General features: G+C 36.3%; 2 protein-coding genes across 7 annotated transcripts in view; one reads left to right on the top strand and one right to left on the bottom strand.

Annotated features, from left to right (window-relative positions):
- The window catches only part of FRRS1 (ferric chelate reductase 1), a 45,926-nt gene extending 34,320 nt beyond the window's left edge, over window positions 1-11,606 (top strand). The window contains exons 12-17 of one of the 5 annotated variants that reach the window (XM_074319323.1): window positions 1,102-1,199; window positions 1,449-1,507; window positions 2,376-2,519; window positions 3,642-3,703; window positions 3,782-3,904; window positions 11,480-11,606. In XM_074319323.1, coding sequence (XP_074175424.1) covers window positions 1,102-1,199; window positions 1,449-1,507; window positions 2,376-2,519; window positions 3,642-3,703; window positions 3,782-3,874 — 456 coding nt within the window. In that variant the 3' untranslated portion in view covers window positions 3,875-3,904; window positions 11,480-11,606. Of the gene's footprint in view, window positions 1-1,101; window positions 1,200-1,448; window positions 1,508-2,375; window positions 2,520-3,641; window positions 3,704-3,781; window positions 4,643-4,780; window positions 4,917-6,522; window positions 6,656-11,479 lie in introns of those variants that run through there. The other 4 variants (XM_074319324.1, XM_074319322.1, XM_019747063.2 and 1 more) reach the window with 4 other exon arrangements.
- Window positions 11,607-14,267: 2,661 nt separating this feature from the next.
- The window catches only part of PALMD (palmdelphin), a 47,551-nt gene continuing 39,385 nt past the window's right edge, over window positions 14,268-22,433 (bottom strand). The window contains exons 4-8 of one of the 2 annotated variants that reach the window (XM_019747046.2): window positions 22,033-22,147; window positions 21,860-21,893; window positions 21,625-21,738; window positions 18,874-19,968; window positions 14,268-14,731 (exon numbers count right to left, since the gene is read on the bottom strand). In XM_019747046.2, the coding sequence (XP_019602605.2) occupies window positions 14,688-14,731; window positions 18,874-19,968; window positions 21,625-21,738; window positions 21,860-21,893; window positions 22,033-22,147 (1,402 nt within the window). In that variant the 3' untranslated portion in view covers window positions 14,268-14,687. The remainder of the gene's footprint in view (window positions 14,732-18,873; window positions 19,969-21,624; window positions 21,739-21,859; window positions 21,894-22,032; window positions 22,148-22,433) is intronic. The other variant, XM_019747047.2, reaches the window with a different exon arrangement.

Genomic DNA, 22,433 nt, shown 5'->3' with positions numbered 1-22,433 from the left:
AATCATGTCATGTCATTCCTGTGCCCCAAACTGGTTTCTCTGATGACTCTCAATTTTACTCAAGGTTAAAGCCAAAGCCCTTCCAATGACCTCCATGATTTGGCTCCCAGGTACTCTCTGAACTGATATTCTTCTCTCCTTAGCTCGTAGCTCATTTCATTTCACCCTGGCCTGATGCCAGGCATGCTCCTGCTTCATAGTCTTTGCAAACATTCCTTTTGCCTTGGTTGTACCTCCTTCTCTCCCTCATCTTCTTCAAGTCTTTGCTCAAATAATAGCTTCTCAGAGAGCCCGGCCCTGCTCTATTTTTTCCCATAGCTCTCTTTACTGTATGTCATATCATATGATTTATTCATTATATTTTTTCTCTGTCTGACTTCCCACACTAGTATGTAAGCTCTGTGTATGTTCACTAGTGCATCTGAAGCACCCAGAACAGTTTCTGGTACATAGTAGGTTCTCAGTAAATATTTATTGAATGAATGAATAAGGCTTATCAAAAATAAGTGATGTACTAAGGTCAGAGCCTGTGCTTGTATTACACTCTCCCAACTTTATAGCCAGTCAGAATTTGATGTCAAAATTTAATATTTCAGTTTGGGCTGTTGCTATAAGAACTCAGGGAAACACGGAGGTCTAAACAAATAATTACAATACATTGGGATGGTTGCTTCTGACATGTGGGTACAGACTAGTCCTAGGTAGGCTGTCATCTAACATCATGACAGCAGAGAGGCAGCATCTGTACATGGATTCCACCCCCACCATTTGCACACTGGGTGGCCGTGGACACCTTACTTTGTATCGCTGAATCTCAGTTCTTCCGTTTGTAAAAGTGGTTATTCATAAACCACTGTGAAGCTTCATAGTGAGCCTTAGTGATAACATGTGTAAAGTATGTACCTGGTATAAAGTAGATGCTCAATGCATGGTACCTGTCATCATCATCATCATCATCATCATCATCATCATCATCGTCATCATCAAATGTTTGAAGCTACAGAAAAACGTTAAGAATACATGTATGTGTATTATTTTTAACTTGAAGATTTAAATTGATGGATGAGAGTGAGACCATTAAGATGATGTAACTTTGTTCAGCATGCAGGTTACCATCCATACCTTGGTTGTATAGTGATGAGTTTGGCAGTTCTTCAGCCTCTTCTGGCAGCCTTCAGGCCACCTCTACATAATCAAAGGTACTTATAGCCTTTATTTATAAATGCTATTAATGTGGATATCATTAGTTGGTGAACTAATCCGTTTTTAAGTGGAAACATTTGCATTTTATAAAATTCAGTGATAAATTCTATTTACTTAAAAGGCTTTAAGAATTTCAGATATCTAATTCCTAGGCAATAAGGGAAATTGAATGCTTTTTATTCTCATAGGAATTAATTGTAGTTCTATCACTTTTAAGAATACTGACTGCTTCTTTATTTTGGTAGAAGGCAAATGTTTAACTGGACTCATTGGGGTATGGGAACAGCTGCTAGAATAATAGCAGGTAAGTAATTGTGATGCCACTTAGTCATATATAATTGCTGGCTGTTCATATTGCAAGTTGTAATTTGGCTTAAATGATTTTTAGATGCATTAGTAATTGGAGTAATTGGTTGTTGAGGAGAAATCAGCCTTAAACATTGAAATCCAGAAAGTAATTTCTAGAGGTAACTATTTAAGTCATTATTTCAGTTTTAAGCTTAAGGTTGTAAAATGACTTTAAAACTCTTCTTTTAAGATATGTGTGTGTGTGTGTGTGTGTGTGTGTGTGTGTATAAATGCTAAACGTAGCATTTACGTTTGCAAGCAGAATAAACTATGCTGGCAGCCAAATATTTAAGTAGTTCAAGTTGAGGGTCATTTGTGAGTTGGGCTAAGGGCCCAGCCCTCTGTCTCCAGTTCCTTTCCACAGGGGTGGTGCCATCCAGGGAAGGGTGGTTTGTAAAAGTGAAGTATGACTTTCCAATATATTTTTATGCCTTACATAATAAAAACCTAAGCTGGTTCCTCCTCTCCTCGCGTTTCTATAACCTATGGGGTTCTTTGTGAAAAGGGGAGTACGGTCATCTGTGGTTTCCATAAGTTCCTCCCTTTTTACATTGCAGACTTAAAACTTTTTGGAAAATTTAGATGCCTCTTTTTTAACAGTTGGTAGATCATAATTATAATTTCCCATCATACCCTTTCTAGTCTAATAGTAAGACTAGAAAAAAAAGACTAAATTATTTGGTCTTAAAATTAGTCTAATTCATCTCATAAACTCTTTTAATGTGTTTTACTTGATATAATACACACACATATACACACACTCACAACTACCTTCCTTGGTGGTGACTACATTTGAACATCTATATTTTTTCTTATAAACATAGTGGCAGCAATGTTCCTGGGAATGGATTTACCAGGATTGACTCTTCCTAGCCCATGGAAAACTTATGCAATGACTGGATTTGTAGCCTGGCATGTTGGGACTGAGATTATTCTGGAGATTCATTCTTACCGACTCTCTCGCAAAGGTAACCTGGTCAAAAGCCATGTTATGTAGAATCACTTTTATATAAACTGTTGGCATATAATTAGTTTCTTGATTCTAATGTTTGAATATTACATGGTAGCTCACTAAGCATTTCTGTTGTGATTAGTCAGTCACTAGTAGAAATTGTGGACATTTCTTGCCTCTGTTTTTTATATTCATTAATGTTAGAAAAATGGTGAGTGAAATATAAGAGGAAGATTTTAGGGTTTAGAGAAGAAGTCTTCATTATACATACTTTTTACTTTACATGTTGGTCTGACTTGGAGCCAGTATACATAGAGAATCTTAAATGCCTGGAGCTGAGAGAACCCTACTGCAGAGTAAGGAGAGATGGTCAAAATCAACACAAGGCAGAGCTGCAGACAAATTTGATAAATTTGACAAACTTACTGTGTGCTATCACTTAGGTTGCTGTATACATCAGATATAACAATCTAGCGAATTAGGTAGGAAAGACTTACTTTGCCTGAGCTCTCTGGTGGCAAGGTCCATTTTGGTCTGAGTGTCAGGCAGGGCACCATAGCCATTAGGGGCAGAGAAATTAGTAGAGAATGGGTGACATTTTAAACTAGTGTGGATTTCAGGCTAAGTGTCCTTTGTGGCCTATCTAGTTTTCATAACCCCCTAAATGATAAATAAAGGTGGCTTTCTAAAAACAAAACCTCTCTGTTGTCTAGTGTATATGTTGTGAATTTAGGAGCGGGGGCAGCTTTTAGGAGCTGAGCAGTAAATATCTGTGCTGCCATTTTTGGTTCTTGATAGGAATACGTACATGGGACTTTTGATGGCCACCCAACTGCGGCTTGCTGTTTAAAATACATATGTATTTAAAACTTTGATTGTTAGGAATTTGATATGGTGTTTATTGACTAGAAAAAGGGAGCATATTTTAAGTCCCTTGACAAGTGTATGCTATAGCCAGCTTGTCCCAATTTGTGAGAGCCTTAAATACTCAGGAAGTTTGCAATATTTGGTAGCTTGAATGGGAGAATATATATCCTAGAAATCAGCAAATGCTACAAATCAGGGCTTTTTTTTTTTTGAGAATTAGTTTACCTGTATACCCACTGGCCTTATAAACTTACCTTTTTGTTCTTGACAGTTGAAATATTGGATGATGCTAGAATTCAGATCTTTCAGTCATTTACTGGAGCTGAAGCAGAAGTAAGTCCTTTTTTTATTTATTGACAAAAGCCTTAATGATAGTACTTTCTTTCTCTCATATGTCAATCTTTCTTTCAGGGTCATGCTTTTAAAAAGGCAGTGTTAGCAATTTATGTCTGTGGGAATGTGACTTTTCTCATCATATTCTTATCTGCAATCAACCAACTATGAGCAAGCACAGACCTTACTGTTGCAGACCAGGTAATAATTATCATCAAGCCAAAGAAACTTGAAGCCTAAACTGACTGCCTGGAGCATATTCATGAATTCTAATTTGGAAGACCAGGTCATGTCTATAGAGGAATTGGGAAGTCTGGTCTTTAGAGATCAATATTCAAAGGGTCCTGTGGACTATAAAGTGATGTCAAGCCTGTATGTGTAATTCGGAGTCTTAAAGGGAAGGGAGTACTTACTAGAGGAGAACTGACTCACATATTTGTATGCAGAGATTTTTAAGAATGTTAGCATTTAAGAAAGTAAACAACTTTTTGGAACACAAAGAATGTCATTAGGATTGAAAGGAGATTAAAAGAAATATAGTATTTTGGACTACAAAGGTGCTGTGGTAAAGAAAACATTTATTTTTACTAGTTTATTTCAATAGTCTTTCTTAGGAGTTTTTGAGAAACTACATTTTCCAGGCCAATTTTTGGGACATTTCCCTTGCTTTATGTATTTTGTTGCTCCTCTAGTAAAGGGAGAAACAGGACTGACCCTACTGTAGGTTTTGTTAACATTTAAATAAATTATGAATATTATAATTTCTATGAAATGCAAGTGTGCATCTTTTGCTTAAAAACTGTCTTTATATATTCAGCAATAGAGCTGGAATGGCATTTTATGTTTTAATTGTTTTGACAATAAGATTTAAGTCTAATAGCCTTTGGAAATTGTAGACTTGCATTTCAAAATTAATAAAACTCACCCTTGTGAACCTAAGTTATTCTCTTTTTTTGTGTTAATAAAATAATATGGGTTGTTCTGTTCTGCTAGAAGTTCCTGATGCTCTAATGAATTAGAATAATCAGTGTTATTTTCCTTCCTATTGAAGTAATTTATCTTCTATTTTATGGCCAGGTCTCATATTTGCTATGAAGACTTATAGCCAGTGGGTGGCGCCATAATACCAAAGTACTGCTTTGTTCCTGTTTCCTTGTGCTGTGATTCATTTTCAGTATTTAATTAATACCCCAAAAAGGCATTTTCCTTAAAATCCACCAACTCTTAATTTTAATTTGAAAAAAATGCTGCCTTTTTTAGGCAGAATTTGTAGATGTCGGGGTTATAGGTTAGAAACTGAAATTAAGGACCAGTGTTTTTATTTTTTCATTTCATTTTTGTTTGTTTTCTGAGCAAGAGTATTTGTAACAATTGTTTGATATTTCCCTTTATATTCCCCTGACCTTGTGATAAATGAATACGACTATCTAAAGCAAAAAAACAAGCAAAACTAAACATTTTTGAAATAGAAAATTTAGGGAGGCATAATATTTTCTGTAGGTGTTCTGTTTGATTATGTTGTGGTTTCTGCTTGGTCCAAGGACGTAATTTGTATCTGATGTAAATAACAGACTCAGCCATGTATCCTACATCTTTTGCTGGGGAAAATAATATGCAAATTTGTTTTTCTTCTTCATAGTGGTGTTTATCATAAGTAGCTTGGGTTGACTTGTGAATTTTCTGTATTCATGTTCTATTAAGTGCCAGGCTACTTACAGTCTAAACTTTCCTTTCGAATGTATTAAAAAAAATTTTTTTTCAGTATAGAAAATTAAATGTATGCTAAGATAATTTCCTCTAATTTTCAATTAGAAGGGGCTTAAGGTTTAATACATTTCTCTTGATAAATTATATTCTCTACATGACAAGGAAAAAGTCTTTTAAGGAGAAAGATGGACCTTGGTGTGTTTGGTTTTTAAATATGTGAACTTGCTGGATTTCCAGTGCTGAGGCTAAGATATTTTAACTTTTTCACTGATTCATCTGTTGGCACTATTTTGATATATCATCAATTGATGTAGAGTTGTCCAAAGAAGTCTTTGTCATTTAATCTTAATAGACCAAACCTTTTCAGTAATACAAAATTATGATTGTTCTGGTTATGAGTGGTTGATATCCACAAATTGAAAATACCCATTCTGCACTTTTCTCAATTTTTCTCCTTGTTTTTGTAATAAACAATCTGGGTGGTTTTTTTTTAAAACATATTTCTTTTGATAGGAATAATTGTTAAACTAAATGCCTTTATATCTTCAGCAATGTTGCCCCAAACAGTGAGCAAAATCATGTTTTCAGATGGATTCCTCTATAAAATAAAAATAAGTATCAATTTTTGGAAAAAATGAAGTAAATTCTAGAAAATTGTGGTTGAGGTAGCATTCATAACTGAGACCTTTTTGTTTTTATTATTTTCTGCTCTGTGTGCATCAATCTTAAGTGCACAGGTAGCCTATAGCATAAGTTATTTGAATAAAGGAATCATATTCGCCTACTTGGCTTGTGTTAGGATTTTGACTCTGATGTGTATTAAGTGATATTCATCCTTTCTACATCCTGCCCCAGTCCAGGATGCAGTGGCAGCAGGAAAAGACAAATGTAGTAGATGCCAGCTAGGAAACTCTAGGGGCACATGTAGCTTTTGGCTGAAATTCTGTTTATCTGTATACTCTGATGAACCAAGGGGGGAATAAAGAACAAAGGTCCTTGTTTCAGATAATCCATTATAGATGGGAATGAAAGAAAGGTTTCTTGTAAGCTCTTTTCAAATCTGATTAGGATGCACACTGTCCCTATCCACATCCTGCTTCTTCCTTGCCCAGCTCCCGCCAGGCTCATCTCTGCACCCAGGTCACTGATGGTCATCTGCCTGGAATGCCCTTTTTGTTCCTCTCTTCCTGGAAAAAGCTAGTTTATCAAGTTCTGGCTCAAGATCATCCTGTCCTTGCAGCTTTCCATGACACTCTCTCCCACATGGATCGCTACTTGTCTTGACCATCCTTATAAGTGGAGTGGTGGTGGACTGGGAAACAACTGATTCTGTACATTAAAAAGGGACTGGGAGTTTAGGACTGGTGTTGGAAGACCTGAGTGTGCACGTTTGATTTACAAGTTGCATGTCCTTGGGCAAGACACTTATATTCTCAGACTCATTTCTTCACCTATAAAGCCTATCTCACAAGGCGTTTGTAAGGAAAGAATGAAGTGATACCAACAAAAGGTACTTGGTCCATGTTGTTGATCCTATTTCCTGAATTGATTATAGTGTTGCATTTTAGCAGTTTTAATATATAAAATGTGTATTTTTTATTTTATAAAGAATTTGATGTTCACCTTGAAGACTATGTTAAGTAAAATAGCTGCACAAAAGAACAACTGTTGTCTGATTTTTATTTATTTGAGCTACCTAGACAAGTCAAATTCATAGAGATAGAAAGTAGAATGGTGATTTATAGGGGCTGGGGAGAGGAAGGAAGGGAGAGTTACTGCTGAATGGGTTCTGGAGATTGACAGTGGTGATGCTTGAACAACACTGACTGTATTTAATGCACAGAATTGTACACTTAGAAATGGTGAAAATGGCAAATTTTGTATTATGCAAATTTTACCACCATTAAAAATAGGAAAAAAAATTGATGTTCATAGCAACGCTATTCATAATAGGCAAATGATGGAAACAGACCACATGTCCATCAACAGATAATGGATAAACGAACTGTGGTACATCCATACAGTGGTATATTTTTCAGCCATAAATAGGAATGAAGTACTGGGACATGCTATAATGGGGATGAATTTTCAAAAATATTATGCTAAGTGAAAGAAGTGAGACATTAAAGTAACATATTATGATTCCATTTATATGAAATATCCAGAATAGGTAAATCCATAGAGACAAGCAGAGTGATAGTTGCCAGAGGCTTGGGGTATTGGGAGGAGGGAATGGAAAGGAAATGCATAATTATATAACATTTTATTTTGGGGTGACGAAAATGTTTTGAAGATAGACAGAAGTGATACTCGTACAAAATTGTGAATGTAAGAAATGCCACTGAATTGTCCACTTTAAAATGGTTATTTTATGTTTTGTGAATTTCACCTCAATAAAACAAATATTGGTCTTATTACTGCTCTTGGATTATGCTTTTGGGTGGAAGGATCTGGGGATTTTGCTGAGCTTAAACTTGGTTATCAGCTTAATTTCTTATTTTGTTATCAAAGAAGTGAATGTAATTTTATATTATGCCTGGTCATATACCTCTGGTTTAGGGAAGAGAAATTTCTTGAAGTTTCTAGAGCATATCTTTAGAAGTATGTCTTCTTCATGTGATATCTTACTCACATGTAAAAGACATTGTGTTGTATGTTGGGTTTCCTGTAAGGATCTAAACAAATTTTTTGATTTCCGATCACATACTTATATATAGTAATTAAACTCTTGGGATAAGAGTTTGCAGTCTAATCCAATTAATTGCATGCTAAAACAAAAGAAGCAACATTTATTGGAGAAAAATAAGAGAATCCAGTATTTTTATAACCTAGTATTTTATGATGTACAGGTAACAATCCAAAATTACTCATATGTGAAGAACCAAAAAACTCTGACCCATTCTCCAAAGTAAGTGTTGGCAAACTTTCACTAACGGGTCTGATAGGATATGTTTTAGCCTTTTGTGGAGCATGGTGGCCTCTGTAGCATAATCTTTTCTTTCTCTCTTTCTTTTCTTTTCTTTTTTTTTTTATACAACCCTTCGAAAATGTAAGAAAGCATTCTTAGCTTGTGGGCTATACAAAAAAAACAGGCTGTTGGATGGATTTGGCCTGTGGGCCATAGCTTATCAACCCTTGCTATAAAGAAAGAACAATCAGTGGAGAACAACCCTTGAGATTTCTTAGATGATTAGATTCAGGAAATAGGATTTTAAAGCATCTATTATAACTATTCTCAGTGATATAAAATAAAATATGCTTGCTATAAATAAAAAGGTTTAGGGAAGAGAATTTTCCTTAAGAGAAATAAAAAGGTGCATAGACGTGGAAACAATACAATTGAACCATATAGAATTGGAGAGCTGAGAAAATATTTGAAAAAATTCACTGGGTAGATTAATATTAGAATGGAGATGACAAAAAGCCAATGAACTTGAAGATTGATAAATAGAAATGACTTATTTGAAGAAAAGAAAAATTTTGGAAAAGTATTAAGCAGAATCTCAGAGACCTATTAAATGATAAAATATTTTGGTATTATCTCAGAAGGAGAAGAGAATCTCTGAAAATAATGACTAGAAAAATCCCCAAATTTGATAAAATTTGATAACTACTGATTCATGATGCAGGAAAACATCTCAAACAGGAAAATATCAAGATAGTCATGCTTATGCAAGTCAGAGTCAATCTCTTGAAAGCAAAACAATACAGAGCAAATCTTGAAAGGAGAAACAGAAAAATTAAACATTACGTGCAGAGGAATGATTTGATTAACATCTGACTTCTCATAAGAATCTATGGAGGCCAGAGGGAGTGGAATAACACTTTTAAAGTGCTGACAGAGCAAGAAATGTCAACAAAAATTCTATACAAAGAAAAAATATCCTTCAAGAATGAGAGCAGATATGAAGACATTTTTGGGTGAAAGACATCTAAGAATTTGCACTATAAAGAATATGCACTACAAAAAATGCAAAGGGAAGTTCTCCAGGCTGAAGAGAAGTGATAGTGAATGGGAACACAGATCCTCAAAGAAATGAACACTCAAAATGGTAAATAATTGGTCAATATAAAACTTTTTTCAAAATTTTCTACTTAAATTCTTTTTTTTTAAAGATTTTATTGGAGAAGGGGAACAGGAGTTTATTGGGGAACAGTGTGTACTTCCAGGACTTTTTTCCAAGTCAAGTTGTCCTTTCAATCTTAGTTGTGGTGGGTGCCGTTCAGCTTCAAGTTGTCCTTTCAGTCTTAGTTGTGGAGGGAGCAGCTCAGCTCCAGGTCTAGTTGCCATTGCTAGTTGCAGGGGATGGAGCCTACCATCCCTTGCAGGACTCAAGGAGTTGAACTGGCAACCCTGTGGTTGAGAGCCCACTGGCCCATGTGGGAATTGAACCGGCAGCCTTCGGAGTTAGGAGCATGGAGCTCCAACTACCTGAGCCACTGGGCTGACCCTCTACTTAAATTCTTAATAAATATGTCTGTTTAAGCAAAAAAAAAAAAAAAAAAAAAAAAGGTCTACATTGTTTTGTGGGGTTTATATTGTATGTACATGTAATACATATAACAAGTTAGCATTAAGGATGGGAAGGATAATGGACCTGCATAGTTGCAAGATGCCTGCATTTTATGTTGTAAAGTTACACTATGCTAGTTCTAAGTGACAAGTTTCAAGTTCTAATGTGAAAAGTTAAGGATGTATTTTGTAATGCCTAGAGGCGAAAAAGCTATATGGAGATATGTGTGTATGTATATATATACATATATATCTATATGAACAATTGACAGAGTTCTAAATTACTTAATTTATTAAAAAAGCAAGAAAGGAAAAATAAAATAAAAAAAACGGGGACCAAATAAAAAACAAATAATAAAATGGTGGGCCAAAATTCGATTACATTAACAAATATATTAAACATTAGTATATTACATACTCCAGTTAAAAGGCAGAGTGTCAGATAGGTAAAAAAGTAAAATCCAAAAATGATTTAAATATAAAGAGGCAGATAGTTTGAAAGTAAATGAATGGAAAAAGGTATATATGAAATAGTAAACATGAGAAGACTGAAATGTTTGTATTTATACCAGATAAATTTATTTTCAGCTAAAGAGTATTACCAGTAATAAAGAGAGACCTTTCTTAATGATTAAAGCATTAATTAATCAAGAATACATTGTAGTCATAAATATGTATGTGTCTAATAACAGCCATCAAAGCACATGAAAAAATTGAATTGATAGAATTAAAGAGAGGTACCCATTCATGATAAAAACCAATGTGGGCTAGAAGCGGATCTTCTCAAGTGATAAAGGCATCTAGGAAAAGCCTACAGCTAATATACTTAATGGTGAACAACTGGACAATTTCCCCTTAGGATAAAAGTGTCTGTTCTCACCACTTTGCATCAGCATTGCATTGGAGGTTTTGGCAAGGGCAATTAGGCAAGAAATAGAAATAAAAGACATCCAGATTGTAAAGAAAGAAGTAAAAACTATCACTTTTCACAGATGACATAATATATCAAAAATCCTAAGGAATCCAGTAAGTGACTGCTAGATGTAATAAATGACTTCAGCAAGGTTAAAGGATACAAAAATCAATATATACAAAAATCAATTGCATTTCCAAACACTAGCAGTGAAAAATCTGAAAGTAAAATTAAGCATTCACAATAGCATCAAAGAGAATAAAAAGGAATAGATTTAACCAAGGAGATGCAAAACTTGTACACTGAAAACTACAAAACGTTGAAAAGAACTAAAGAAAATCTAATAAAAAGACATGTCAAAGGTACATAGGGGCCTACTGAAAGAGCTTTCAATGACTTAAGATGGAATAATTAAAAAAAACCTTTTAATAGTTCTTAAATGGTTTGTGGAATAATTAAAAAAAAAACACTTAGTAGTTCTTAAATGGTTTGAATTTTTAAAAAAATTTTTATTGGGGAATGTTGGGGAACAGTGTATTTTTCCAGGATTCATCAGCTCCGAGCCAAATCATTGTTTTTAATCTAGTTGCGGAGGGCACAGCTCAGCTCCATGTCAAGTCACTGTGTTTTTTTTTCAATCTAGTGTGGAGGGCACAGCCCACCGGCCCACGTGGGAATTGAACTGGCGACCCGGGTGCCATGAGCACTGGGCTCTAGCCAACTGAGCCAACTGGCGGCCCACAGGCAGCTCAATTTGAAGTCAAGCCATTTGTTTTCACTCTAGTTGTGGAGGGCGCAGCTCACTGGCCCATGTGGGAACCGAACTGGCCATGTTGCTGCTATGAGCACCGCGCTCTCACCAATTGAGCCAACTGGCTGCCCCAAGATGGAATAATTTGAGCAACAAATTGTGTTGGGTAAACTCAAGTGTAGAGTAAACATCCATGAATCCAACTGATTTAAGTGAATGATTGAATAAATAAATGGAGGAGAATAGACAAATCTGTGCAGAGAGAATTTGAAATAATTTATGTGGATACTGTGTGCGTGTGGATTATGCATAGTGACTTCGTTCCAAAGCATAGAGTATAGAAAGAGGGGGAAAAAAATTACAGTGGAGCAACTTGACAAGCACTATGTCAGCCAGGTGACCCAGGTCAACATCAACAGTGATAAACCCTGTTGAAAGTATGTACTCTTGATATGTGATGAAAATGGCACTTTACCGCTGTGATCTTCCTCCCTCAAACTCCTGTTCCCAGCCTAATCTTGAGAGAAACATCAGACAATTTGCAATAGAGGGACATCCTACAAAATACCTGATGAGTAATTTTCAAAACTGTCAGGGTTTTCAAAATGAGGAAAGTCTGAAAAGCAATCACGAGGAGCCTAAGGAGACATGACAGCTAAATGTAATGTGGTTCTCTGTGTGGGATCCTGGGACAGAGAAAGGACATCAGGTGAAAACTAAGGAAATCAGAAAAACTATGAGACTAGTTAGGAATATATCACTCTTGTTTCATTAATTATAACAAGTATGCCATACTAATGTAAGATGTTAATAGGAAACTGGGTGTGGGGTATATGGGAATTTTGTATTCTCAGTTTTTTTTTTTTTTGTTAATCTAAAACTGTCCTTAAACATAATACTTAATATAATTAGCAGTGGCTGCAATGACCTTTGGGAGCGTGTGTCCCCTTATTTTGGGGGAGAAAATGGGGTCTCTGTATAAAGAATAGGTGCATTTTATTAGATGGAAACAGAGTTGCTTTTTAATTGCTTGAGCTTTCAAATATATGTTTGATAAATATGGAGCTGAGTAGAAAAACGGGTGGACTGTGCCCTTTTAATGCTTCCTCTTTATCTTCATCATTTAATGCTTCATCTTTAAATCCACCCTTGTAATCCTGACCCTGTGAACATCTCTCCTTTGCCAGCTGATGGAATGTTAGGTCTTGTCAATAAAGGGTGCTGGAGGGTTCCTGGAAGGCAATTGTGGCAACAAGACACCTCACTCTCGTTTTCTGGCTTTCCTTCTTTTTCATTGAGCACAGGAGCCAGTGGGTTGGTGTATGGACAGTCCAGTCTCACCACAGCAGCCCTACTGACTAGCTGCAGCTCCCCACTCAGGCCCCACTCTACCTACCTGATAGTTGATTCCACAGCAGTTCCAGCCTCACCCCCCAAGCAAAAGACTAGCTCCAGCTTCCCACATCTTCTGGCCTTGCTGGGCTACTTCTACACGTCAGTGCTGTCCCATGCCCTCTCTCAAGAGGGCTAGATGAACCATCCAGATTCTGGCTCATGCCTGAGGCCAGCTGGTGTTTACACAGCCTCCCCTTGCAGACTATACCTTTTTCCTCTGAACTATTCATTCATTCATTCATTCATTCATTCATTCATTCATTCATTCACGTACTAGGTGCCAGGCAGTGTTCTAAGAAACATTTGTGTACAAAAGACAAAACCAAAAATCAATGCATTAATCACAGGTACAAAAGAATGTGCATTTTGACAAGTCACGCTAAAGTCAGAGGCATGAAAAGCAGTGGGACCCTTGGACTTGGGACTGACGTGTTTGTGTGAAAGTGCCTCTGAAATTTGAATCTCCAGATTTCCCGGAACATTCCAGGCCAGCAAAGGGGCTCTTTCCTCCTACAGAACAACTGCCACTTGCCAACAAGTCATGTGGGGCTGGTGCCGTGCTGGTCAATGCTTGTCCTCATCAGGATATGTTTCTTTGACCTCTCATCACCTCCACAGCAGTAACTAACATAAGGTCTCACCATAGTCTCACCAGGGAAATTCAGTTTCTGCCCCGAAAGACTCGCGGGAACTGGGTAATATGCACTGGCATGATCCAGGGAAGATGTGTGGGAGTAGATTTTGAGGGTGTTGGGTGGAGGGTGGTACAATAGGTAGAGTATGAGAGAATTGGCATCAGAGTATTCTTCCAATTAGGATTTAACATACTGGCATGAATACTTAGGAATGACATGCTGTATACTTCTCACTAAGTTTTAATATTAGGATTCTAACTTATTTACCAGAATTGTTTAAACATTAGACCAGGTTTGTGGTCTTTGAGAATATGGGGAGTCCTCCATACAACAGCCTTAGGTCATAGTCATCACACCATGGAGTTCACTCTGAACTGAATGAAAGAAAAGATGATATCTCCAGAAGAATGAACATGCCAGTCACCATCTGTAAAGCATGTACGCTATCAAGATAATCCAAATCCAGTCCCAAAATATGAGGATAATTATTGCATGCACCTTTTGGATGTATGCAAAGAGTTTGAAGTCTCTACCAAATCAAGTGAATTGGCCTTTAGCAGGAGGCTGTAGTTGTTTTAAAGCCTTGTTAAAATGAGAAGACATGTTTACTTGTCAGATTTAAAGATGCATATTTCTGTGATGCGGTTCAATCGCTTTCTATGGTCTTTTATTTGTATTAGCAAAATTACAATGTCAGTTAATAGGATCTAGTCAGGCTATTTTAAATAACTTTATTCTTAAATTTAACAAGCTCTTATTAGAAATGCTTTGGTATCAATACAATAAAAATATGCTGTCCCAGCCCCCCCACCCACTGCCACTGAATCGTGTTAAGTAACTGGAAAATTTAAATATTTGTTCTCCCCAGCTTTTTTGGAATTTGTTTTACAAATAATGACTACTGCTTTTTCACATGGCTTAATATGGATATAATTATAATTTTTTGGATCTCAAAAAAACAAACAAACAAAAAAAACAAACCCAAAAAATCCCCCAAATATCCAGAAGAGAAAGTTGCAAACATTTCTTAGTTTCTTCTCCGAAGGATGTTTACGTAGATGGTACACCTCTCAGATAACCTTTTTCCCCAGCTTTGCCATTCTCATCCTTAAAGCTGCAAATTAAAGAAAATAATAGAGAGTTATTAAAAAAAGAAAAGCCTTTGTTTTCGTTCTAAATGACCATTTCATAGAATGCAGGAAAGTTTGAAACATACCTCAGATGATTTTATCCAACAATGTGAGCATTGTTTTAGTAGCACAAAAAGATAGTAGAAATAATAAGCTATGGTTAACTTAAGGCAGAAGCAGGTTGAGAACTAGAAGGAACCTATTTCTATAAAGATTAGAAAAATTAGTAGAGCAAACAGCACAAATTGAGTAAATACAGGATTAGTGCACAGTTTCACTATTAGCCATAGATAAATTCCCTCTAGGTCAATAACCGTTTGATGCGTATTTCTGAGCTATGCACTACTAAAAAAAAAAAAAAGCATTGACACACACTCTAATTCATGGTTAGTTTATTTTTTAACTCATCAAAGTTGGTTATACCAAGGGGCTCTATCCTTGGATCTATATGACAAAAAGAAATTTCTTTATAGTGAAACAATGTGAACCAGTAATTAAGAGTTGGAGTAATTATGAAATATATTTGTCAGGATGTTATGAGTACTTTTAAATGACAAATACATTTTTTTTTAGCATATTCCACTGCAAAAGGTATATTGGATTTAGAAACTGTTTTTAAAAATGTAGCTTTAGAATTCATAAGACTCTGATTTTCTGGTGTCATGCCCGTAATATTTATGATTTCAGAGTATAGCTGCCTCAGTCATGTTACAAAGTTGAGAGATGCTTTCAAGGCACTGATCATCACAGTCATGTGTAATATGGCCCATGAACCAGTTATTTAACTGATTGCAAAATTTTGTTTAATGAAAAAAATTAAAAAGGCAAGGCATGCTCTCTCATTTCTCAGCCATATATTAGTTGTCTATTAACAAATGAAAAGATCGTATCTATAAGAAGCTCTTTTTCACAAATATGGGAATGGGTAGGGATCCAGTACTGTAATAAGATCATGATCATTTTTATTGTCATTCTATTTATATGAAATGTTTTCATTTAAGTGAAACCAAAGAGCGTTATTTCCATTGGAACCTTAAGGGGAATGATCATTTCTAGTGGCAGGGTCAAGAATAGTCCCATTAGGACCAGCTGAGGGAATTTTATTTTCTCTGTAGCCAGGAGAATGGTCTCTTTTGCTGGGAGATGTTGCATGGTGAAACCTGAGGAGGTTTACTTCCACTGAAGGAGGTAAACTGAAGGCAGAAGGCAAGACTTTTTGGTTTTTCCTCTTGGATTTATGGACCTCTTTCTTGCCCATACCAAATAAGAGAGCAGGGGCAAAGATCATTTAAGAGACTTCTTAAAGGTCTTTTAAAAGGCGGGGTAAAGTCCTCATTCCTACAATTACTTCTCCACTTGAGTTTCAGTAAAGCAGGCACACGCTGTGTGCTGTGGACATTCAATGAAGTTCTTAAAGCATATCCTGGAAGTGCACATCTTCAGCAGTGGGGTAATACAGTAACTCACTATCCCATTTCTTAAGAGGGGGAAAGAATTCTAGAGTGTTAGTCTGCTAGTCCTTTCTTTAGTACTATGGCAAATAGATGGTGTGAGTTTCAAATAGATGTGTGGGGCCAGAGCATGTTGGCAATGGGAAGGTGCCTAGGTGTAGCAGCTATTAAACCTGGGCCAATACCTCTCCTTTTCATTTCTCCTTTCTGTTCTTCTCTGATCTCTACCTCCTCTCCCCATAGCAATTCAGATGCATAGTTTTGGCTGGTTGAACTTGGTGGAAGAAAGCTTGCCTCTACTCTTAGCGTCCCTTGCTTCCTAGTGATTGCCACAATTTCACAATTTTGGCACCAAAAGCATGTGAATCCCCCAGAGCTGAGGTTCCCACTTCATCCTGAAATGCCACTGACATCTCTAAGAGGGGATAATGGAGCTGGAAGAAGTACAAGAACAGGTTGGTGAGGACAACCACAGAAAGCCAGCTGTCTAGTTGGTGGGGATAGTGGTGGAGTTCTAGTAAAAACTTACTGGTGGAAGTGTCTGGCATTGAGTTATATCTTAGAACATGACCTTCTTATATTTACATTAGCAGATGCACATAACTTTGCCTAAATTTTCTTGTCATGTCTGACCCTGTTCAAAGTTTTGACTAAAAAAATCTTGTCTTTAGGGTCTCCAGCCTCCACCTTTTCCCATCTTTCTTCCTCTTTCATGCTCTTTTCCAAGTTAAAAATTGCTCTTAAATGGAGCTTTGAAAACAACATTTACATTAAGAGAAAAAAGACTGACAATGAACTATTATACCTACCAGAAACATATTTAGTAGGGGACCTATCCCATACAAAAAGGAATTAACTGAAGTGGTGGATTTTCAACCATCAACAATAAGCACTTTTTGGGGGTGGGGGAGAAGCTCAACCTACTTGGTGCTTGTGAAATCCAGGTGCATAGGTGGCTATATATTCTATGTCAATATGATATACTTATTTTAAAAACCCATTAAAAAACATCAGCTCTGTAATTCATGTACTGAATTGGAAAACAGCAAAGTAAAACAATAGGATGAAAGGCAAGGAATTTGGAGCATTCTGTTTATAAGATGCTTTGATTGATAGTACAGAAATTTGTATTGTTACTTTGTCTGGAAGAAGTCTTCCTGTTTTCATTATTTTATTTCTGTGACATGATTAGTGTTGTCTGGAAACATTAGTCACTTCCTGTCTTTTTCTATGAGGTAAATGTGTTGACATGGGTAGGGGAGAATGAATAAGGTGTTCAGGAGGAGCTGGCTAACATCCAAGGTCAAAATGGGAGGATTTATAGTGGGTGATGTCACCACTCTTGACCATACACTGCGTCCCTCTTTTTTAAGTCGTCTGTGTTGTTTTAAAAATGAATTTAAGATGCAAAATTTGACCAGCAAATAAAGCTCATTCTCAAAATGGAAAGGAACTTTTAGTTTTAACAGGTTTTCATTGTGGGGGACACATCATTCAACTCTGATTTAGGAAGATAATATAAGTGTACAATTACCAAGAGGTTAGAAATGCTTGAGATAATTAAATTTACAATTGATAAGCCTAATTTAACTACTTAAAAAATTAGAAGAGATCCATTGTCTTGTATTATTGGCAAACCAAATTGGTTTTATTGGTTGCAGAGGAAGAAATCTTCCTGACTAGTGCGGTCCTAGCATAGTTCTATAGAATTACCACGTTCCGCTTGCTGGATTAGCTGGGATTTAATAATTATTGCTTTTTCATAAGAATTCTTCTATTAGAAGCATTCAAAATTATCCCTTTTGTACATCCAGTACCTGTATGTCTGGGAATTTGACTATGTGTTTAGCCAAGGTCAGTACAGCTATTATAATTGATTTTGTTAGATTCTTATTTATTCTTTATAAATGATGAGTAGATTATAATATTTAAGTGATAACAAGGAATCTGAAATTCATGAGTTATCACTTTTGTAGAAAAAAGTGTTATTTTCCATTCAATGCTAAGAAAGATAGATATAAAACTTTATAGAGAATGAGAAATGCAAATGTGTAGAAAATAGAAGAAAATAAATTTGCTAAGTTAGGGAAGACTACAAAAATTAAATATTATAGCTAATGTAAGATGAATTGACATTCAATTTTAAAATATAGAAAAATTAAGGAAATAAAGTTAAAACTATAAAACTATAGAGAAACAGAATATAGCAAAATAGCAAATTAACACACTGCAAATAAAATTTGTTTTTTGTTTTTCTTGAAAAATTAAGGCAATTTGTTAACTTATATAGGAAGTTTAAATCACAGAGAGAGACACAAAAATGTAGCTGGTGTCAGATTTTGGCTGGAAAAGTTATGATATTAATGATACAACTTATTAGTGATTCAAATACACACAGTACCACACCATGACAGAAGACGAATTTCAAGTTATTAGGGTCAATCAATGCAGTATCCAATTAAGGCAACAGTTTTTTGTTTGTTTCATTTTCTTTATCTTTTGAATTGACTGAATCACTTTAATTACGGCGATAAAAGGATCGACATTAATAAAAAACCTTAGTGTGTATTAGTCTATGAGATGGTCAGAAAAGCTGGAAGCAAGAGGGTTTGTTAATGACACAGAAGATTTTCACATGACTAAACAGCAGTGGCAAGCCTTGTCATTTTTATTACCTGTTAGGGATGGGTCCTCAGTTCCATCTCCAGCTGTCTGAACACCAAGTGGAGAATGGTGGACAGGGCTGTCTAAGCTTTCTTCTTGCTCTTTCAGGGATATGGAATTTTTGTGGGGAGATCTATGGTTTGCATTTTCATGGGGATTAACTTCTGATCTCTTCCTAGGAAGTGGTGTTGGCTTAGCAGGCTGGTAAACCTGACTGTAGGGAGCTATGGGATGGTAGGATGGTTTCTCAGCTTCTCCTTCACCCCCCTCCTCCTCATCAATCACAACCAGCTCCGCATGGATGATCCCGTCATACCCTGTCAGAAGCTTCTTTTCTTCATCCTCATCTTCTGCCTGCTGGTATCCCATGAAAATCATCGTCACGGGTTGTCTCTCATCCAGGTCAGGAGGCAGTGAATGAACGATATTGTATCTCACATCTTCCTCATCCTCTTGGCAGGTAGGAGGTGAAGCCTGACATTCTGATCTCCCAACAAGCCCTTCGCTGGGACTGAGTCTTGCCTTTGGAGAGGGTGCATACTTGTCCTGCATCACAGTAGATTCTTCCCAAGGCGTCATCAGCCTCTCTTGTAGGGCGTGGGGTGTCTCCTCTGCTTGTTGAGTCAGCGATCGGGGATGAGGTATTGGCCGAACGGGACTGGCATGATTGAAGCTGTTGCCCTTCTCCTCTGAAAGTCCGTTGTCCATATGGTGTATGGATTCATTCATATCACTACCCAGTCCATTAGCTTTAATCTTTATCTTTTCTTGAAAGTTTGGTCCAGGGGTTACCTTCTCTCTCTGTGGAGTTGTAGGCCTGAAAAACGGATTGGCATATACAGGCTCATGATACTCTGTTGGGGATTTAGAGTTTCTCTCCGAAGCTTGTCTTAAGAGTTCCTCTACCTCAACTGGTGCCAGGCCGTCAGTGCCGTTGAGTGTTGCACTGTGATTGGAGCTTACTGCATATACTGACTTTTGCCCGTCATCATACACTTTTATTCCTGAACCTGTAAAGTCATCAGATGGGAGAGGTATTGAAGACAGGACCGTACTTTCTCCAGTCTTCAAGTCTTTTTCAACTTTGATTTCCATGGCATACAAAGCTGTCGAGAGACAAATTTGACCTTAGACTTAGTTAACTTTTTCGTTTGTAAACTAGTCTGCTTTCACAGGGTTTATTTTTATATTAAGCATACCCTCTGATTTTTTTAAATGGGAGATGTCTACTTTTTTAATTTCTGATTTTATCCATTAACTACATAATGACCAGTACTGTAATTACATGGGTTTTAATGTAAAGGTGTATGAAATTAGTGAAAAATGGGAAGGATAGAAGAAGAGGAGCTGATTGGAGAAGAGAAGCTGATGGTTTGAAATAGTAAGGATCTTAAATGGGGACCTTTCTTTCTAAATAATAAATTCATCAATTTACACTCTTTTACATCATTCAATGGGAGGAATCAGGTCTTGCTTTAGTTAGGAAGAATATATCGCACTATGCATTACCATAGGTAAAAGGCCTAATACAGTACATATATTTTGTTAAGTTCCATCCTTGCTATACAGGCCAGCAGCCTGTTGAAATGATAGAGGAGTATTGTGAAGTTTTCACAACAAAGAGGTTGTTTCCATATAGAACTGGTACGAAACAGGAAGGAGAAGGCTACAGTCACATGCTTCTCCTTTTGCCTTATGTTTCTTTTCATTTTCACTCTCATTTTCATGTACAGGAAGGGCTAAAAATAGAGCATTATCAGCTGTCCTGAAACAACTGGACTGGAGCGTGCTGGTTGATTTGGGGGAAGCTGAGATCTCCTTCATGGTCCAGGCAAGATCCTTATGGCTGGAATTTTAATTGACATAATAAAGCTAATAGGATTGTGGGCAAAAGTACAATGAGGCAATGCTTGCTTTTATTTGTTCTCTCACCTTCCTTCTGAACCCATCTTACATTTCTTACCCTTGATTGCCTGATGGTTCTGGCAGTTGGCTACCTGACTAAAATTGCAGTGCCCTCATCTACACTCTTCCCATCTCCCTTCTCTGCTTCATTTTTCTCTTTAGCATTTTCACTCCTTAACGTGATATGTTTTATTTATTTACCTAATTTTTTGGTCTGTTTTATCCCTTTGAATGTCAGCTCTATGAGGGCAGGGGTCTTTGCTGTTTTATTCGCTACCGTATTCTTAGTGCGAGAACTGAGCTTGGCATATAGTACATGTTCACTAAACATTTGTTGAATGAATGAATGAATGGCTGCTATCTGTAGATAGAGCGTAGCTTCCCTTTCTAGTCTTAAATTCAAAGGTTCCCTCTCTGCCTCCATACAAGCCTTTAGGCTTTGGAATATTAATTTTATGAAAATCATTCCCACATGGGGGTAAATAATTCCTAACCTTCTCAAGGGGAATATTTTTATTTTCATAAAGGATCTTAGTAACCCAAGAAAGTATTCACTAGGTGGAATAAGTTGGGAGTGATATTTTTAAGCAGGGAAGCTTTGCTTTTAAGAGCTTCTTGTCTCCTTTAGGCCTTTGTCTTCTCTGAGCATATCTAGTGTGCTAGGGAATAAAATACATAGAATCAATGCCATAATCCGCTTATCCCTACCTATGCAGGTGACTCACATACCTCCTGGAACTTTGTAAAATGAACCACTTCTCAACCTGGAAGCACAGGATGTCGTAGCAAATTGCTAATATTTGACACTACAAAATCTGAATTTGAGAACCTGCCTTAGACATAGATTTCTCTTATACCTTTTCTATTTTGTTCATCATCTTCTATTCCATCATTTCTTTCCTTCCTTAATCTGGAAGGTACATAGGATTTTGGAAGGTCGGGGATATTAGCATAGATGTCTTCAATTGACTCTGTAAAATTAATATTAATTCAAAATACATTTAGAATATATTTACAATAATGGGAAAAATTTCAGTGGGCTTATCAAAAAATATGTTAATTAGACATAGAATAGACTGCTCAAAAACATACCTCCTGATGTTTCTTCCTTTTCCACCTTCACAGACTATAAGAAAAAAGAATTCTCTGTGATTAATACAGTTCAAAAAATAAATTCTAAATGTGGATGTACTTTGAAGGATTATATACTGTTTGGGGACTCACTTTGAGAGAAAATCATAGTATTAATATTAGTTAATACTCACCCTTATTATGTCTTCTGTTGTCCTCTCAATCGATTTTAGTTTCTTTAAAATTACCTCTTCATTAGTTGAGATTTGCAGTTCAGCCTTTTCGAGATCTTTGATCTCTTTCTCAAGTCTGATGACAAAAAGATATACTTTTTAGTGCTTAAGACAATACAAATGCAGAGTTCTCAACTATATCTTCTCTCTATATAAACTTTCCTTGGAATATTGCATGTAAGTATCCAGGTACCTTCAAGAATATAGCATCACACCAAACATCACATTTAGTACATAGAAGGTAACTAATACCTGACTTTATTTAACAATTTTCAAGTTTTTAATTATTTTTTTCCACAGAAGGAATTTTTACGTAAGTATTTGACCCTTGCCCCATTTTCTTCTTTTCAATTACTAATGTT

This window comes from Rhinolophus sinicus, linkage group LG14 (assembly GCF_036562045.2).
Source record: "Rhinolophus sinicus isolate RSC01 linkage group LG14, ASM3656204v1, whole genome shotgun sequence".
Classification (NCBI taxonomy): domain Eukaryota; kingdom Metazoa; phylum Chordata; class Mammalia; order Chiroptera; family Rhinolophidae; genus Rhinolophus; species Rhinolophus sinicus.
This window is presented reverse-complemented; position numbering and strand designations above follow the sequence as displayed.